This window comes from Eleginops maclovinus, chromosome 20 (genome assembly GCF_036324505.1).
Source record: "Eleginops maclovinus isolate JMC-PN-2008 ecotype Puerto Natales chromosome 20, JC_Emac_rtc_rv5, whole genome shotgun sequence".
Lineage (NCBI taxonomy): Eukaryota > Metazoa > Chordata > Actinopteri > Perciformes > Eleginopidae > Eleginops > Eleginops maclovinus.
Genome location: NC_086368.1, coordinates 27,905,335 through 27,925,107, shown reverse-complemented (window position 1 = coordinate 27,925,107; position 19,773 = coordinate 27,905,335). Strand labels below are relative to the sequence as shown.

The following is a 19,773-nucleotide window of genomic DNA, read 5'->3' as shown; positions in this document are numbered from 1 at the left end:
AGTGAGTAACCTACACCATTGTTTACATTCTTTGCTTACCGCCGGTGTGTCCCTGAGGAGAAATTCAGCCGTTGACTTTTATCATCTCTGATGCAGCTGAGCATTTCCTGCTGAGTGGCCATCTAGAAAATCGATCTGAAACCACAAAGGCTTTGTTTACACACCTTGTGATGCTGTCTGAATAATTAATACTCTGGGGGAATTGTAATAAGCATGGCTGATCATAAGTCAGATTTTAAACATGTCCACTGCTATTGTTTATGTCCTAATAACTGCACCACTAATGAATTTCCCATCAGCCTCAGCTGCACTTTGTGTTTAGTGCAGATTAGCCGATGTTAGCATGCTAATCTGCTAAACTAAGGGGATGAACACGGTAAACATTATAACTGCTAAAGATCAAACATTCAAAAGCTAATACCACTTATTGAGGGTTGACATTTCTATTTTCTAGGCTAGATGTATTTTTAGTTTTTGCATTCACCTCAAAAGATTAAGGAAGTGTCCTATTAGGATACCATCAAATGTTTAAGTATCATAGAGTACTGCCAGTATGCAAACTGAATAGCTTAAGTAAACTCAAAGCAAAGTTTATCTCTCAACGATGTAGCATAAAGGGCGGTGGTGGCGAAGTCCATAGGGGGTTGGCCTGGGAACTGGAAGGTCACCAGTTCAAGTCCCCGAAAGACCTAGTGCCACCGTGGTGTCCCTGAGCAAGACACTGGTTACCTACACTGCTCCCCGGGCGCCGTACATAATGGCAGCCCACTGCTCCTAACACTAGGATGGGTCAAATGCAGAGACCGCATTTCGTTGTCCTAGTACTTGTACTCTGTGCAATGACAATAAAGTTGAATCTTTCATCTTTCTTTCTTTCATAAAATACCCCGATGCTTTTAAACTTGCAATAAGCTTTTACTCCCCTGAATAACTTATCCGTCTGTAATGATTATTTTAAAGACCCTTGTTTTATTTTTGATACGGATGTGAATAAGTGCTTGAAGAGAACATACAAGAAGCTTTAAATGATCTACCGTACACATTTCTGACATTATCTATGTATAACTGAACCGGTATACTGTCCCATAGTGTAAACAACATGTGTACAGATGCTTGGTTATGTTTTTCAGGCTAAATCAAGTGTCAAACATTTGGTGAATATAATTAGTACTTAAACACTCTTTAAATAGTCAATATGCAGATATATCAAGAGGTGGAAAGTATCATTTACTCAGTTGCTGTACTTGAGTACCAATTTAAAGCTGCTTTATTCTTCTACTCCACTTCATGTTAAACGGAAATACTGTATTTTTACTCCTCTACATATATCAAACAGCTTTAGCTCCTTTAACACAATGCATCTCTAAAACTTAAACTAGTGGAATTACTCTTTAAGTAAAAAAAAACAGTAAAATTATTAAATATTTGCAAAAATTATTTGTTTGATTAAATGCTTCTTGATGCAAACAGATTATCTAAAAACGTCCCAATATTATATATGTCATTACATACACATGTAGTGGCCATTCTTCTGCAGAAATACTCCCTTTATACACTTTAAGCACGGTTTACTAACAATACTGTTTAAGTAAGATTTTGAATGCAGGACTTTGACTTGTATGTTTGACATTAAGGTATTGCTGCTTTAACTGAGTATAATATGTTGACATATTTCAGGATATATTTGTACTATAATAGTGTGTTTTGCAGGGGGGGGGGGGGGAGCGAGTGTGTGTCGGTTTATTCTCCTCCTCCTCCCGGCTGCAGGGGCGGGGTCCACATGGCTCATCAACACCAGCAGTTCCCCGCAGTTGTGACAGATCACTCTCTGTTTCCGCTCACTGGGAGCTCTCCTCTCTCTGTCTCCGTTTTTTACTTCAGTTTTACACCTTTTTCTTTCGCCCCGGTGCTGGCGCGTTGCTATTGTCTGTGTATTTCCGCGGCTGAGGAAGCACGCGCCCGGCGGCTTTACCGGGAACAGATGATGTGAGCACCGAGCGCTGCAGCAGGACTGGATAGCTGTGTATCGTATATGTTTGTAAGTGTTATTTAAGTCATTATTACACTGATTTACTCACAATTTGCGCCGGTGCATCCCGACTATGCACCCTAAACATGTTACTCTTTATGTAATATGCACATTGGGACTTGTAGTGTTCGATTCTCTGTTCGATGTTATTCCCACCGTCACTTGCAGCAAGTTTTAAGTGAAAATGGCATTTTGTTTGGGTGGTGAAATCACTTTTTGGTGATTTCCTTTCATCATGACTTCTCTCAGGTGTAGTATTTTATTCCAGGAGCATTTCTCTAGTGACAACAGTGTATTGAAGGTGAGTGATGGTGAGGATGTTGGGCGCATTTCCAGGTGCTCTTCCTCCTCACTATCTCAGAGTTTTATTATTTACTTTATTGAACAAGGACCATGCATAGAAACACATTCATGTCATTAAGAGAGGAGATGCCAGATTAAAGCTTAAACTTCATTTCTATCTGCAGTCCTTGGACAGGTACACACTTAACAAGCAACAGACATTAAAACATCTCATGAAACAAGTAAAGCAGATCAAACACAGATGACTTTCACCATACATTATCTGCAGGAAAAAATACATTTTGATGCTCACTCTTGCACCGGGATAAATATTTCATCATAACTTGGATATTAAAAATACAGTAGCTCCCCCTGACTTTACATTATGCATCCGCTCCGCCGTGATTGGCTGCAGCTCTCCATCTCTCTGTGTGGCAACAGCCTTCCCCTCCACCCAGCAACTCCCTATTTCTCATGCCGTGGTGATTCTCCTCCTCCTCCTCCTCCTCCTCCTCCTGGGGTGCTTTTTTCTGCAGCATCCAGCGTGGTAACCATGGTAACGTCGCCTGACCCTGCTGCAGTTACTACAAGCTTGACCTGAATTTGTCATCCCAAGCATACACACACACACACACACACACACACACACACACACACACACACACACACACACACACACACACACACACACACACACACACACACACGACTTGCTTCTGCCTCTCTTTTTGTCAGCGGTCAAGCTGCCGCCCGTGAGTGTCAGCGAAGGCGTTCATGGATCACTGACGATTGGCCTTGTGCTGGTGTGTGTGTGTGTGTGTGTGTGTGTGTGTGTGTGTGTGTGTGTGTGTGTTTGTTATCTCCTATGCAGCAGTCACAGCTCGGTTCAGTTGTGTGTGTTTGTTTTGCAAATGCAGTGAGAATGATAGGGAGACAAAATAAGCTGTAGCAGCTCCTGCAGGCAGATTAAACAGCTGGCACTTCCAGCTTCTAGTTTTCATGAAGAGCAAAGTTGATGTACGTTTGAGCTTCTCCTGTGTGAGGAATGACTGGTTTCTATGTGTTTTGTGCTAGAAAATGTGATATATTTGGGGGTTTTAGGCAATTTGGAAAAGAAAAGACATGTAAAGATGTTACTTTGAGTTTTGGGAAGTATTTAAATGCTGACTAAACCATTTGTTGATTTGATTGAGATGCTCATTGGATAGTTGATATTTGAAATAATCATCAGTTGCAGCGCTAGACGTCTTTTGGACTTTTTGATGTTGAGCTTTAAAAGGATGCTTCAGATTCTTCGACGCAGGGTTGTTTGAGGTACTCCTCCACAGTCAGTGTATTACTTCTAGTAGATGGAGGTCGGCACGCCCCCAGCTTAGAGAAACAGACAGGAGAGAAAAAGTCAAAGGAGGAGAAGAAAGCAACTGTGGGCGGGGGGGCAGCAGCACAACATATTTTAGCAGTCTAAAGCAATCAGTATGAGTTCCAGTGTACGCTATATTACGACTATTCTCACTGCTTTCCCTTGCCTTTAGACAGCCCGTTCTCATGGGGAACTGAAACTGTATTCTTATATAGCAACCAGACTCCATTGGGGAAAAATATGAGATTTTTTACAGAGGAAGCAGGTTTCACTTTTCTACTGGTGCCTCGATTAGTTCCTAAATATGTGTTATTGAGTGGGTTTAATGACAGTTTAAGCTACCTGTAGTATAGGGCTGTCTCAAGGCATGGTAAAACTGAGAAAATGTTCACAATTCAACTGATATTGACTTAGTATGTGCCTAAAATATCAGCCGCATGCTAGTGACATCTGTCTACTTTTAAAGAGGACATATTCAGGTCGTTTTCAGCTTCATATTTGTATTTTATTCCTCTCCTGGGACATGTCTCCATGCTTTAATGTTCAGAAAGCTCTTTATTTTTCTCATACTGGCTGTGCTGCAGCACCTCTTTTCACCCTCTGTCTGAAACCAGAGCCCAGTCTGCTCTGATTGGTTAGCTGGTCGGCTCTGTTGTGATTCAATCTGATAAAAGTTCTCCTCAAAACTTCCAAATCATCCCTAAAATGGCTTGTGTCTGCACTGTGTAACTGTAGTTTCTGTCCCTGGCTCTTTAAGAACTGGTTCATATTCTGTTATCAGTTAAATTGTGTCCTTCCTTTAATGCTTCACTTTTGCTTAGGTTGCTTGTCCACCTTCAACATTTTCCAAATCCCCGCTGACTCCAGCCTCACCTGTAAAATATGTCACCTTGAATCTCGACACACTCCCCTTGCCCTGTGATAATACGATGACAGGAAGCTGGTACTAAGTGTATGTAAGACATTTCTTAAGGGATGTAAATGAGCAGATGTTGTGGATTTAGAGGCAGAAAATGAAAGTGTTCACAGAGGCTCCCCGAGGTGTCAGCTTGTTCTCTGAGCCAGACTGTGTAGGAGGGACTATTTCTGTCCTCTTCCTCTCTGTTTCTCTGTCTGTCACTGTGTTCCTCCTCTACAGCTTAGCCTGCAGACTTAAGAGAGCTTTACGAAGGCACAGCACAGCTAAGACGAAGTAGCCATTGATTTCCAGTCTTTTCCATGAAGCGAAAACAGAGCTTCTGCACACGATTAGTCATGTGATCGATCAGCTGATCAGCACTGAAGGGGCCCTATCCTTCCCTATTTTCCCTTTCCTGTAGTGTGTATTATAGGTTTTGGTGCACGTAAATGGTCTGCAAAGGCTAAAATCCCCAAAACTGAAACGCCTCCATTGCACTCCTCCTTTGTTTACCTACGTTACATAATGACATCACTATGTAACACTAGCGCTTCTAGATTGTAGGTGATAGGCTAAGGGGTGGGACATCTCTAAGTTTGGTTGACCAATCTCAACAGAGCCGGCCAGCGAAACCAATCAGAGCAGACTGGGCTCTGGTTTCAGACAGAGGGTGAAAAGAGGTGCTGCAGCACAGGCAGGATGAGAAACATAAAGAGCTTTCTGAACATTAGAGCATGGAGACATGTCCCAGCAGGGGTACAAAATACAAATATGAAGCTGAAAATGAGCAGAATATGTCCTCTTTAAAGCAGATTACTGCTATTCTGAATTTGTATCTCCATGGTTTATTGCACTTATATAAAAGAGCCAGCTAAATGAAATAAAAAGTAATACAATGCAATAAAGATAAACAATTCGCCCAAAAATAATCTTCCCAAATTACTGGAATTAATCTTGGTACCAGAATACAACAGAAACTACAAGTTGGCAAAATATAACAGGAACTAAACAATGAAGGCAACAGGAAGCTCTGAAAATAAATCTGCAGCGTGTAAGTGTTGTACAATCCTGTCTCTAGTGTGCGATCTGTGTAGGATCGGGACGCAGTGTACAGTCAGAGGGGATTGCATGCTGCTGCAGATGTCTCTGACCTTAGGAGAGGCAGTTGTGCTGAAGCTGGGTTTTTTTGTATTCTGTGACTTTCAAAACGTTCTATTGTGTGTGTGAGTGTGTGTGTGTGTTGGGGGCCAGGAAGGTCTGGCTGCCCTGAAAGCATGTGAGTCACAAACAAACAATGATTCTCTGTCTTCTCCCCTCCCCTCGCTGCTCCTTAGAAATTAAGCTGGAACCAATAAGGCATTTACAGCCGGTGACCCACATTTCTCTCACATGATGAGGAGGTGCAGGGGGGCTGGTGGGGGGGGCTTTACTCAGCCAATTGTGTGGGAGAAAAAATGTTTAACATCTGTGTACCGGATGCATTTTGTATTTGAAGTGTGTTTGTTTTTGTGTTGCTGTAGATGTGATGGACCAGCAGAGGGCGCTGCACTCGGGGTGCCTGGTCTCGGGGGTCCGCACGCCTCCCGTCCGACGCAACAGCAAGCTGGCCAGCCTGGGACGCATCTTCAAACCCTGGAAGTGGAGGAAAAAGAAAAACGAGAAGCTGAAGCCCTCTGCAGGTCAGTGTGTGACGCAAAACCAGAGGTGGAGGAAGACGTTGTAGAATTAGCCGAGATGGCACCAGCACACACGGATTACTCAAGTTTAGAAATACTGACTTCTTTACACAAGTCAAAGTAAAGAAGTACGGGCTTTGAGATGTACTTGATTAGAAAGTAGACATAACTACCGTCTGTCTATAGACTCAAGACCTCACTTTATATTAATTGAACATTAAAGGACTTCAATTGTTATACTGTAAACAGCAATCATGATTTCTGTATGACACGAGGTGGAAATAAGCGTGCAATGACTCAAAATAATAATGATCACGCCTCAAAATGCAGATGAAACTGTAGTAATGAGCCTGTTTGGAAAATGTAAGAAGTAGAAAGCACAGGTAATTGTAAAAAGTTGTCTGACAAACAAATAGTTGCGTATTGATACCAAAAAAATCTAAGTACAGTAACGAAGTATTTGTACTTCACTTCTTCCCACCCAGCAATACTAACGTGTAGAAATACTGTGTGAGAGCGTTCTGGCTCACACTCAAGTAAAGAATTACAGAAGAAGAAGATTATGGTACAAAAACAATCAGGCTTTTATTCTAAAATAGCCCTGTGGTGGCCGGATCTCCCAAGGGTCCACAGCAAAATACAACACGTTTAAAAAGTCCTCTTAGTTCTAAAGCTGCTCTGTGTTCAATCGCTCCTCCCTCAGGACGCTTCAGTTCATGTTTTGTATTAGCTTATAATCAGTATCTGTAAGGTAATGTAGTATTGTACTCTTCAATTTAGAATATTTCCATTTAATACCACTTATACTTTTACTATGCAGCAGCTTAGAGGACTATAGTGGCCCTCTCCTTATCCAGCAACAGCTACTGCTCAGTCTGCTGCTTGAGAATTTAAGATAAGATATATTTCATTGAGCCTAAATTGGAAAATATTTTTGTGTTTGAGGCATTGTACATCATTTGAAGAATAAAAAACGCATTATATATTAACACCTCAAAATAGAAGGCCCCGGCCGTGGCGCAACTGGCTGGGGCACCTGCACCGTACGCCGGCGACCCGGGTTCGATTCCCGACCCGTGGTCCTTTCCGGATCCCGTCCCGACTCCCTCTCCCACTTTCCTGTCAATCTCCTATCCGAAAAATATCTTAAAAGAAAAAAAGAAAAGAAAACTGAATTAAAAAGGAAGACATAAAACATCTGTAGACTGACAGTAAACACAATTTAAAAATAGGATATCATTAACATCAAATGTAAGTATGAATGTAAAACGTACACGGTGAAGAAAAGTCCGATTATAATCCATAAAGTAAAGTGCATCATAATAATAACATAGCAGTAGTTATAAAAAGTGTCCCTATTTGAACACTGCCAGGGTCCAGAGTACTTTCACATGTGATACTTTAAATATATGTCACTGATATTTCTCCTAAATGTGGTGGAGTAGTATAAAGTATTATAGATCCTCAGGTAAAGTGAAAGTACCTCAAGTTGTACTTTCATTAAACTGCAATACTTGAGTAAATGTACTTCATTGCATTGCATCAGTGGTGGGACGCAGGGGGGCTAGTGAGCGGGCTCGGGGAATAGTTAGGATCAAAGAGGCTTTATTTGCAAATACTGCCAGGTTGATTTACATGCTCGTGTAATCAGGGGACCATAAATGTTCATGAACTCATAAACTGTTTCTGTTGTTTAGCCGTGGAGAAGAAGCCAGCTGTGCGGCAGAAGAGAGATGACCTCGTCAGGAGGAACCCCGGGGAGACGGAGACAGGTGCGAGATCTGAGAGGAACACACACACACACACACACACACACACACACACACACACACACACACACACACACACACACACACACACACACACACACACACATTAATGACTCCAGGCTTGTCAGAGTTGACTTGTTTTGCCACATGATGCCTCGCTCTGCAGACTGACTCCTGTCCTCTTCTTCCTCTTCCTCAGATTCAGATCTGGCCTGTGGGGGTAATGGCGAGGATCCAGACACTCCGACTCAGTCTGACGCCGAGGACAGAGACGAGGAGCCCGTGGCCCCTCTGGCCAGCACCAGTGAAGACCTGGGCAGCGACTTAGAGGCCTCCACAGGTAAAGGACGAGGAACAATAAGAAAAAGCAGCACTTTTTTGTTATTAAAGCTCTTTATTAATATGTATTTGAGTTTTCCTACTTTTTCTTAGTTAAATGAGCTGTTAAGTAGATAAACAAAAGAGAAAATAAGACAGAAACACATAATCAGTTCCCTTTGATCAATGCTTTTTGGTAATCAAAGAGTATTTTAAGCCCTAATTAAGACTAAACATTCAGATAATTAGGACTGTTTGCCAAAAACATTTTCAACATTCATTTCTTTGGTCAAGATTAAATATCACATACATCTTTAGAAACAAACATTTGTATGTATATTCATATGATACTTTGTGCTCTAGTTAACAATCTAAGCATAAACACATCGGTTGTTTTTATACGTATGCGGGTCAAAGCACGCTGCTGGAAAATGAAAGAGCTGCGCTGGATTTATATCACAAGACCAAGCAAGTGCATCGTTGCAAAACTGAATGCATCGAGATCGTTTTATCTCAGTGATTGTGTTTGTTTTTAAAGTTGTGAGCCTAAATTTAAGTCTTATTGCTTTTTTGTGTCAATTTCCTGATGATATTGAGTGCAATCTTTGCCTTTTTGATCCTTTTATTTTTCAGTTATACAATTTCATACACCACATTTTTAAACTTTAAATGTTGGTCCACTTATTTATAATTATTACACAACGCTTTTTATTTTTGAAGACGTTGTTTTGATCCATGCTCAGTCAGTAGCAACAACCTTTGAATTTTCCCTTTTTTTGTACAGTAAATTCATTTTTTAAACAATCTTTTAGCTTTAATTGTTTTATATCAAGATAGGATCGTTTTTGTGGTTCCTCTGAGTGCTTCAAGCTTTTAAAATGATTCATTATAAGTAAAAAAAGGGCCCTTAAATCTCCTCTGTTTGGACGCAGCTTCAGTCTTCATGTCTCTGATTGTCCACCAGGGGGAGACAGAGCCTTGCTTAACAAACCTGATGTCTCATTTCAGTGCAAGATTTGACCGAGGACACCAAGACTCTGGGAGACCCCAACCAGAGCGAGGACGGGGAGGACGAGAGCACGTCTCTGAGCGACCCAAGCGACGAGCCGCTGCCGGGGAAGGTGGAGGCCGTGGAGGTGAAACCGGAGGTGACGCCGGTCCCACTGCCCGTACGAACCAGAACATCCCCTCCACCCAAACCCCCCGTCAGGATGCTCACCAGGATGGGAAGCCTGGACTGTGAGTGGACCAGCAGCACCCTGATGTTTGATATTCTGGATTAAATGGTGGAATGAGTTTCCAATTGATGGGAATTAATAATAGTAATACAGCTTTATTTATTTAGCATTTTTCATACGCAACGTGCAGCTTAAGTGCTTTAAAAATGGCACACACACACAAGAAATTAACTTTAGACCGTTTAACAGTTCAAGGGAAGACACGGAGGTAAAAGATATGATAATAAAATAAATAATGACACAATTAATATATACAATAAAATATAAAATACAAATATATATTAAATGAAACAAAATAATAAAAAAGTAATAATAATTATAATAAAGGTTTAAAAATAAAAGACCAACTTGAAAAAGAAATATCGCTGATTAATCTGTTAATGATTCCTCTGATCAATCATTAAATCCTATAAAATAAATAAAATATATACATCGTAAAATAATTATTAATAATAATAATAATAATAATAATAATAATAAATCATGTAAGTCAAAAATAAATAGAATAACATTAAAATGAATAAATAATAAAGACTGAAACGTCATGGAAAGGGGGGTGTCGTTAATAAAAAGCTCATATAAAAAGGTGTGTCTTTAGCTGCCGTTTAAAAACGCCCATGCAGGATTCTTGCTTGTGTCTTCATGGTTTATTGTGCTTATTGTAAGTGGCTTAGCATCAGCTAAATGTACTTTACTGTACCCCCGACGCCCCCCCCCCACAGAGTCTCACTCTCTTGCCTCCCCTCCCCAGGTGCCCCTTCAGTGCCGGTGAAGAAGTCCCCGGCCACCTTACCCAGGAACTTCACGCTCCCCAAAGACCCCCACAGCTCCCTACTGAGAGGCCGGATCTCCACCCCCACCGGCTCCCCCCACCTGGGGGCGCTACACAACCAGCTGCCCCCCAGCTGCATCATCGAGGAGCTGCACCGAGCGCTCGCCACCAAACACAGACAGGACAGGTGGAGGATATTATTTCATTCATCCCGGTGGAGATTAGGGTTGTGTGACACTTGCTCATCTTTAAAATAAAATAAAACTTTGAAAAAAAACAGAATTAAGTTTTTATATAAACGCAAAAATCAGCAATAAAAAGACAATATTCAATAAAGATAATTATATATACAGAAACGCTTTGTCCAGTCACATAAGTGGTTCATGCTCTCTTGTGTAAACAGTCCTCCGGAGCTCTCTTCAATTTAAAAGCATCTTTAATGACTAAGATATTTGATAAATAGCTTTGATTTTTTTTAAGTGTGTGAGTAGGAGCAGGAGGCCAAGGATTCTAACCTCCTTTAAATTTCATTAGCTAGCTTTTAAAGGTATATGCGTGTACAGTATCTCCGGTGAAAACACATTTAAAGAGGTGCTTTTCGATGAGTCTTGTAGAGAAATTGATCCTTGGGTCTTGGATTAAATACATTGATTGATGATGATTGATAATAAGTCGACTCAGAATTTGTGTCCAAGTGGCTACAAGGACTTTTATTGCACTTTTTTATTTCTTATTTTATATGAATATGTATTTATTATTAAATGGTGCGACTGTCACCTTATTTCCACCCAGGGCAAATTAAACCTTCTGATGCCTATGGTTCCCTGGATGTAGTTTCTGAATACTTAAACCAAACCTTCCAGCCAATCAGAGTACAGACTTCTCACTGGTGTTATGAAGTTATGACTGACTGACTTGTCCTTGTGATGTGTGACTTCAGTTTCCAGACGAAGGACCCTCGCTCGTCTCTGAAGCGCCGGATGGACGGCCGTCTGTCCCGGACATCCAGCACGGAGCGGGAGCCGGGCCGAGAGCCGGACGGGAAGAAGGAGTCGGACGAGAACAAGGAGAACTGGCGTCTGGACGAATACCTGAACGACCAGGACAGCTGGAACGACTCCGTCATCTCCGGTAGGTCCTGTCAATCATTTCTGTCTTCTTCTGCTGTTACCGTTAGTGTTTACTTCCCGTCTGTCTTCTTCTGCTGTTCCCTTTAGTGTTTACTTCCTGTCTGTGTTCTTCTGCTGTTCCCGTTAGTGTTTAATTCCTGTCTGTCTTCTTCTGCTGTTCCCGTTAGTGTTTACTTCCTGTCTGTGTTCTTCTGCTGTTCCCGTTAGTGTTTACTTCCCGTCTGTCTTCTTCTGCTGTTCCCGTTAGTGTTTACTTCCTGTCTGTGTTCTTCTGCTGTTCCCGTTAGTGTTTACTTCCTGTCTGTGTTCTTCTGCTGTTCCCGTTAGTGTTTACTTCCTGTCTGTCTTCTTCTGCTGTTCCCTTTAGTTTTCACAATGGTGTGTTCTGCCTAGCAACAGTCTGTTAGCGAAAATGAACAGACCTCCTGAATTTCCGAATTGACCAATCAGAATTGAGTATTCCACTATGCTGTGTAATACCTGCCGCTAACGTACAGAAGCGTGGCGGCCTGTCGGTGGATAATGAAGCTGCTGATGTTTGTTTACAGTCAGAGCATGACAGGGAGGTTTACAGCGAAGACGAGCAGCAGCAGACTCACCGGTGTTGGGTTTCAGCTGCCTCGTCAACATCTGCTCCGCTGGCCTCGCTCATGTGGGTCACAGCGTCTGCAGTTTACATGTCTGTGACCCTGGGGTGGGGCGGAATCTAAAAACAGCAGGCTGCAGTTATGATGGACATGTCAGCACGACGGTGACGCTCTGCAAGAATCTGATGACTGCACAGAAAGGAAAATATGTGGCGGAGGAGACAAGTAAAATCTAGTAGAAATGAAGGCAGAACATACTTTCTTATGCACTCATCAGTTCAGAGTTTGGGCTATTTATTAATTGTGTAAGTGACCTACAAATAAACCCTAACTGCATACTTTAACATCTTGGAACAGAAGTAGGCATGTGTTTAATTAATAAGGTGTTAGCAGAAAGTACAAAGGCCCTCTGTGTGGTGATCAGAACGAGTTCAGCAGGTTTAGCCGGAGCGGGTATTGACCTTATTATGTCCCTCTCCTGGGACATGTCTCCATTCTTTAATGTTCAAAAAGCTCTTTATTTTTCTGATACTGCCTGTGCTGCAGCACCTCTTTTCACCCTCTGTCTGAAACCAGAGCCCAGTCTGCTCTGATTGGTTAGCTAGCCGGCTCTGTTGTTATTGGTCAACCTCTTAGAGATGTTGCTAGCCAGAAGAAGCACGAGTGTTACATAGTGATGACATTTTGTTCCACTATTAAACACACAAGTCACACGGAGGCGTTTCAGGCAGGGCGGGGGAGTGTGTGGATTGTAGCCTTTGCAGACCATTCACATGCACTAAAACCTATAGGACACACTACAGGAAAGGGAAAACCCAAAATAGCATGTAGCATTGCCGTTAGGGAAGCCTCATAACAACAGTTCCTAAAGCCTGCATTTAATACAGTCCACAGTTTAGTTACAGGACGTCCTCTGTTCTCCCCACCCCCCACAGGGACTCTCCCCCGCCGGGTGAGGAAGGAGCTTCTGGCCGTGAAGCTGAGGAACCGGCCCAGCCAGCAAGAGCTGGAGGACCGCAACATCTTCCCGGTGCGCAGCGACCAGGAGCGCCAGGAGATCCGGCAGCAGATCGAGACGAAGCTGGCCAAGTGAGTGAGCCCCCCCCCCCCCCACACACACACACACACCCTCCTCTCCCCCATGTATGTCTGTCTCATCACTCAGCGACACTGCACTTCTGTTCCAACATCACCTTACAGATTCTCTGTCCTTAAACACACCACTCGCTGCAGAGCTGAGAGGAGATGACCTCTGTGTCAGCACGAGTCTCGTGTTAGGCCTTCAGATCCCACGTTGTCATTTTCCTGCTCATCGACGCTAATGTGAAAGAAATCCTGTCCTTCAGTCAGAGAAATAAAAAGTGAGCGAGGTCACACGTGTAGCTGCAGAGCTAACAAAGGCAGGCAGAAAACTCCATGGGAAACCTTTATCCAATGTGTTCAGAATCAGATCACTTTATTTATGCCGCGAGAAATCAGGGTTTGAGATCGTTTTAGAATGAAAAAACAAACAGCAGTTAAAGTAGAAGTGTTCAACAAATCTATAAAATATATTCTTAAGAAATTAAAATAAAATGTCAGATTAAGTATTTATAAAAATGTTAAAATATTTATAACATTCAAAAAGGAAATGGTAAATGGACTGTACTTGTATAGCGCTCTATCAGGTCTGTTCGACCCCTCAAAGAGATTTACATTCATGCAGAGCAGTACCATTTGCTTTAGGGAAGCGTACATCCATTCACACACGCACTCACACACCTTTTGCCATCAGGAGCAACTCAGGGTTCAGTTTCCTGCCCAACGATACAACGACATGTTGACTAAACGGGCTGGGATCGAACCGACAACCTTCTGGGTCAGAGACAACCACCCTCCCTCGCAGCCACAGTCACCGACATGCGCAACATATGGAGAACATGTACGAAGACGCATAGGAACTAGTGGAATTGTTAGAAAGCTTTACATTTAAAAAAGATCTATTATAAATCAATTAAAATCTAAAACATTTTGTACTTTTTTTTCTGATGTTCCTCTCTTTCACTGGATGTAATTTTCTTGTGGATTTTCTGAGAAGGAATGCAACATAATCGTCTTTGTGGTGTTGCTCTGTGAAAGGCCAGAGGCTGTTAGGAGTCTAATGGGATTATCAGTCGATCCAGGTTTAGCTTGTAGTGAATAACACAGTGGCAGGGTGCACCGGTGGGCTCCTGCAGGGCTGTGGGGGTGGGAAGAGGAGGAGGAGGAGGGCTGCTGGTTTTTTGGACAAGTAGTGACGCCATATTGAAACTATATGTTAAGTATGATAGAGTAACAGCATTGCTATACACAGACTTTCTGGACTCGTACATGTTGTTGTTGTTGTTGTTGTTGTTGTTTTCCTACCTTTGTTGGAACAGGCAGCTGTGATTGTCGCCTGCTGGGGAAATGTTCTCACTTCACTGAGCGCTTTAATCTGCGCTTGACCTGCTTTCATCTTCCAATTTGAGCTGAAACAGCAGCATAAATCTGGTGCAAAAACACTATTTTGTATATATTTGTATAATTTATGAACTAATAAGACTTCTAAAACATGATGTGTTGGTAAAAAGGGGCCAATGTATGCTATATTATGAAATATCCAGCTTATTTCAGGTGTATATTAGTGTTTTCTACCTCTAATATGTCATGTTTCCATGATTTAATGTTCAAAAAGCTCTTTATTTTTCTCATTCTGCGTGTGTTGCAGCACCTCTTGATTTGGATCTGCTCCAAAATATAATTCTATAAATCTTCTTTCACTCATTTTTACTTCCTTTGCCAAGATTCTAGCAAATCCGTCTTGTACTTTTTCCCGTAAATCTGCTGACGGACAAACATGACCTCCATCGACTCGTGGAATATCCCTGCATTTCAACTCTATTTCTCATTAGAATAATATAACTCAATATCACAACGTGTTAGCTAAGCCTGTTGCTTTTAAAACGTCCAATTACGCATCTCGGTACATTCAGTGGTTCGTCAGGAGGCTCTATCTTGTGATCTCATCTCTTGTTTGAAGACATCAGGTGCCACCTTGTTTGCTTCAGGATGTTGTCTTCTGTTGGGTTAAAAACAATCCAAGAAGCGCTCAGATAAGAGGCAGATAAAGTGGCAGTAAATATCCTGCCATGTGCTTTGGTTTTTCTTACCTTCTGGGCAAGGGAATGCTAACCTTTCAGCATGAGTGTGTTTACCTACTGCAGGGTGTTCTATTATAGGGTCCACTTCTTATTTGCTGAAGCACTCACCCATTGACAATTATTAAGAGAGGTTATAGTGGGTATCTGTAGAGAGGTGTTAACGTCGTCACCTAGAAATAAATGGATTATCCAGATTGTCTTTCATCACACATGGAGAGTGAGGTAACATCACAGATGGTTAGCTTCCTTAGCTCGTTGATGCTCACACATATTCATTTTACTCCCAAACTGAATTTAAATGAGCCGTTGAGTTGTTTAGACGTATAAACAGGCAATAAATAGAAATACATGTAGTTAATTTACGTCAAACTGTCCTTAAATACTGCAGTACAGATCAGCTCATGTATTAAGTCCCTTTTTACCGCATGTGAAGTATCTATAAGTTAGAATTTTTATGTATGAGTTGTTTAATGATTGTTTAATTAAATCATATATATATTTAGTCATCATTTAAAAATAGAGTGTGTCAATTATTCATTTGAATATCGAATGCACTCTGTGTAGTTGTTTTACCGCCAGACATTTCTCAAACAAAACAATAACAAAGGTCGGAGTTCGGTGGCGTTGTGAAGCAGCGTTGCATCATGGGAGTTGTGTTTTTTTAGCACAATTTTTATTTATTGTTGTTTAATAATTGTCTACTAAGTTTGCCTCTCTTATATTTCCTGGTGTTCCAGAGTTTGGGAGAGTTGTAGACAAAACTGGTTCACCCGATTACATTTGTGGGACTTTAGGAATATTTTAAAAGCCTGCTGAATTTCAATTTTGCATTTATTTTGGGGTAGATTTGTACAGAAATGGGTGAAAATTAAAAGCTAAGCTTGATTCGAACACTATAGATTATTGTTTGTGTGCTAGCAAAACATCTAGCAGTTTCATGTACAGCTGTTATAATTCTCCCAGTGGAAATACCTATGGAAAGTAAATCGTTATTACATAATCAGTGCAGCACAAAGGTCACCGTGAGCTCCATGGAGACGCCGCCTCTGATGTCATCAAACAGCCGGAGCAATCACAGGTCGAAGCAGCCAATTAAAGAGATGAAGAATCGAAGCGAGTGTTTGATCTACTTATTTACAGAGAAGCCTCCTGCTCTGTGTTAACTTTGAGCGATGAGTAATATCGGTTAGATTGAGAGACGGTAAATAATCCTGCCAATAAGCGCTCCCTTACAGTATGCATGTTTCCATACGTTGTCACCGGAGGCGTTTCACAGCTGCGTGTCAATCTGGATGGATCTATATGCATGTGTTTATATGTGACGTTAGCATAAAGCTGTTCCAGACACGCCGCGATACATGTGAGCCTCTCCATGTGCAGCGTGAACCTCATGACTAAAGTAAGGAGCTTGGCCTGTAGTGCGCAGAGGGTGTCATAGTGGGACGGAGCTACATCCCAAACTGCTTATGTAAAGTGATCGCCTCGTTACTCTTGCATAATAACAACAGGACGTGATCAATGATGTGTTGACAGTGGGACGCCGGGTACAGTTTGTACACAAACACAGAGGTCACTGCTGCTCGTACAGCTCTCTCAATGTGTTTCATTACTGCACCCATTCATCCTCTCACCGCAGCATCCGTGTCCAATTAGTAATGTTAGATTGGTTGGAAATGTTTTGACAATCATCACGGAGGTAGACAATATCATCTATCTTCTTCCTGCTAGATAAAGAGGACATGTTGTGCTTATTTCAGGGTCATATTTGTAATTATTGTCTCTCCTGGGACATGTCTCTATGCTTTAATGTTCAAAAAGCTCTTTATTTTCCTCATACTGCCTGTGCTGCAGCACCTATTACCACCCTCTGTCTGAAACCAGAGCCCAGCCTGCACTGATTGGTTGACACAGATGACTGCACTCTACAGAAGATGCAACAAGTGTCCCCCGCTCCCAGAGAGAGCTGCGACAGAGTTGTGTGTGATTGTCTCCGTGGGGCCGGTCCGGAGACGCTGTGTCTGCAGCTGCTGTTGTTTGCTGGGACGGCTCCACATGCTCAGGGAACAGAGCGCTGTTTGTGGAGGTGGCTTCAGCACAACGTGTCCTCCCCGAAGCCTTGGGGTGGTGTGTGAGAGCAGTGAAGGGCCCTGTTTGTTCAACATCATGAACAGAACAGCCTTCATCACTGACAGACAACAATCGGTCACCTTGACTCCGGTGCAGAGCTGCAGAGCCTGTGTGCGAGGCGACACGATGCAGAGGAATCCATCTGAGCGGAGGCAACATGATGGGTTTTTAAGACTCTATATGCATTGATTAAATGGAGCACAGCCTTGTAGCTTTGACTGAAGACAAAAAAAGCTATTTTTCTGATAAAACTGGACTGAAGTGCTTATAGTTTTACAATAGTTTTGTAGATTTGAACCTTTAAATCTTGGAGCAAGCACTTAAAAACTGTACATGCATTACAGTTTCATACGCAGGTTCTTTATCCTCTTTTTGTGACAGTATGGGGGAGGAAAAGTCATGAAAAGAACAACATAGAATAGGTCCTATTCTGTCCCCGTGCTTTTACTGTATGTGCATAAAAAACCTTGAGTGGAAAATGAAAAACCTTCTCACAATGATAGAATCACGACTGTCATAGTTGCTTTTCACCATTTAAGATTCGACTGGCACGGTTTTAATTATGCTGTTTCTTTGCGCCCTTGTCCTCTGGTTAATATGTTTCTGACGCCACTTCTAGTACTCATTTGGATGAACCAGCACACAATCATCCTATAAAGTTAGTGGATAAAAACAAGACTTCGTTTGCAGATATTCTCAGAATTAGGAATAAAAAAATGAAAAGTCATGCACCATTATCACAATCTGCAGGAGCTCATTGTCAGAGCCTCACTCAGGGCACATCTGTGTATTGCTGCACTGCAGTGACAGTCTTTGGATTAGTGAAAAACAACCACGGTGTTCCTAAGGTACATCGGACACAAAGGCACGTAAGACAATGACTTCGACCTTATAATATATCATTTTTAGATCATTACATGCAACTTAACACTTAAAAACAATCTTTGCTCCTGAAGAGATGTGAATATTCTACAAATTGTCTCAGAGGTGCCTTTAAAAGACACCGAACTGCCAAACGGATCAATACATGGAGTCTTTTTCCCACAGCAGTAACATGTAAACATCATGCACGGCGACTGTTATGCAATGTTCCCTCTCATCATGTATTGAGGAACACGTCGCATGCTGCATTGATTTACAGTCCAAACGCGCAGCGCTCTGCAGCAGAATGCAGAGCAGTGTGCCGGCCCGGGACGGCAGAAAGGGAACCCTCTGTTTCTAAATATAGCTCTCATCGTCCCAATGCCGCAGCGGCAGCAGCCGTAATCAATGGGCCACGTACGTCACAGAGCAGCATGCATCCCCTCTTCCCCAGTGGCTGCTGGTGGAAGGATTAGATCTGTTCTCTGGTCCCAGTTTGCTGCAATGATCTGCGTCTCTGTTATATGTTTGATGCATCCTGAGTTTGTGCCCTCAGCTGAGGACATTGTTATATAAAGATGACTCTGTGAGGACCTTCCTTTATTACGCCGCTGAGGTTTTGCTGCAGCCCACCTGATCCTGTTCTGATGACTTAGTTAGAAATCCCTCAGGCATCATGCTCTGAATCTCACAGGAGGAATGTTTGCCTCTGTTTTCAGAGGACAACCTATCATGTAATGGGCAGAGATATGAAGAGATGATGAGCAGATACTTTAAAGGAGCCCTATGCTGCTCATTTTCAGGTTCAAATTAGCAATGTAAGATTGGTTGGAAATGTATTGCCAGTCATCGCTGAGGTGGACAATGTCATTAGTCTTCTTCTTGTTGGATAAAGACGACATGTTGTGCTTCTTTCAGGTTCATATTTGTATTTAGTGACATGTCTCCATGCTTTAATGTTCAAAAAGCTCTTTATTTTTCTCATACTGCCTGTGCTGCAGCAGCTCTATTCACCCTCTGTCTGAAACCAGAGCCCAGTCTGCTCTGATTGGTTAGCTGGCCAGCTCTGTTGTGGTTAGTCAACCGCTTCCAGATATCCCGCCCCTTAGCCTATCACGTACAATGTGTCGGAGCGCTAGCCAATCGAAGCACGAGTGTTACACAGTGATGTCATTATGTTACTGAAGTAAACAAAGGAGTGCAATGGAGGCGTTTCAGGGTGTGGGAGAGATCCGTATGCTGTACACATTTGTAAAACCCCAGAAAAAAATACGATTTTTGATATTAGGCTATATTGATAACATTTGGTTGATTGATAATTGATTGAAATAACGTTGCCACATGGATGTAAACTGCCTCTCCACTGGTTGGTGGAGGCGTCTCTGCCACAGGTCTTCACATTTGCTCATTAGGCTCTAACTCAACCAGATTATCACTTCCCCCCCGAGTTCTTCCTCCGTGAAATATCTGTGTGGTTCAAAAACCCCTGTAGTCAGCAGAAAGAGACAGCAGCGAGGGGTAATTGAAGAGAGCAGCAGTGATGGTGAAGATCTCCGGAGCCCACT

General features: G+C 42.3%; 1 protein-coding gene across 1 annotated transcript in view; it reads left to right on the top strand.

Moving 5' to 3' along the window:
- phactr3b (phosphatase and actin regulator 3b) overlaps nucleotides 1–19,773 on the top strand; it is a 46,785-nt gene that overhangs the window by 12,353 nt on the left and 14,659 nt on the right. Inside the window, exons 2-8 of the mRNA XM_063909925.1 lie at nucleotides 6,090–6,248; nucleotides 7,943–8,017; nucleotides 8,214–8,354; nucleotides 9,341–9,571; nucleotides 10,322–10,529; nucleotides 11,283–11,473; nucleotides 12,995–13,148. Of these exons, the coding sequence (XP_063765995.1) occupies nucleotides 6,090–6,248; nucleotides 7,943–8,017; nucleotides 8,214–8,354; nucleotides 9,341–9,571; nucleotides 10,322–10,529; nucleotides 11,283–11,473; nucleotides 12,995–13,148 (1,159 nt within the window). The remainder of the gene's footprint in view (nucleotides 1–6,089; nucleotides 6,249–7,942; nucleotides 8,018–8,213; nucleotides 8,355–9,340; nucleotides 9,572–10,321; nucleotides 10,530–11,282; nucleotides 11,474–12,994; nucleotides 13,149–19,773) is intronic.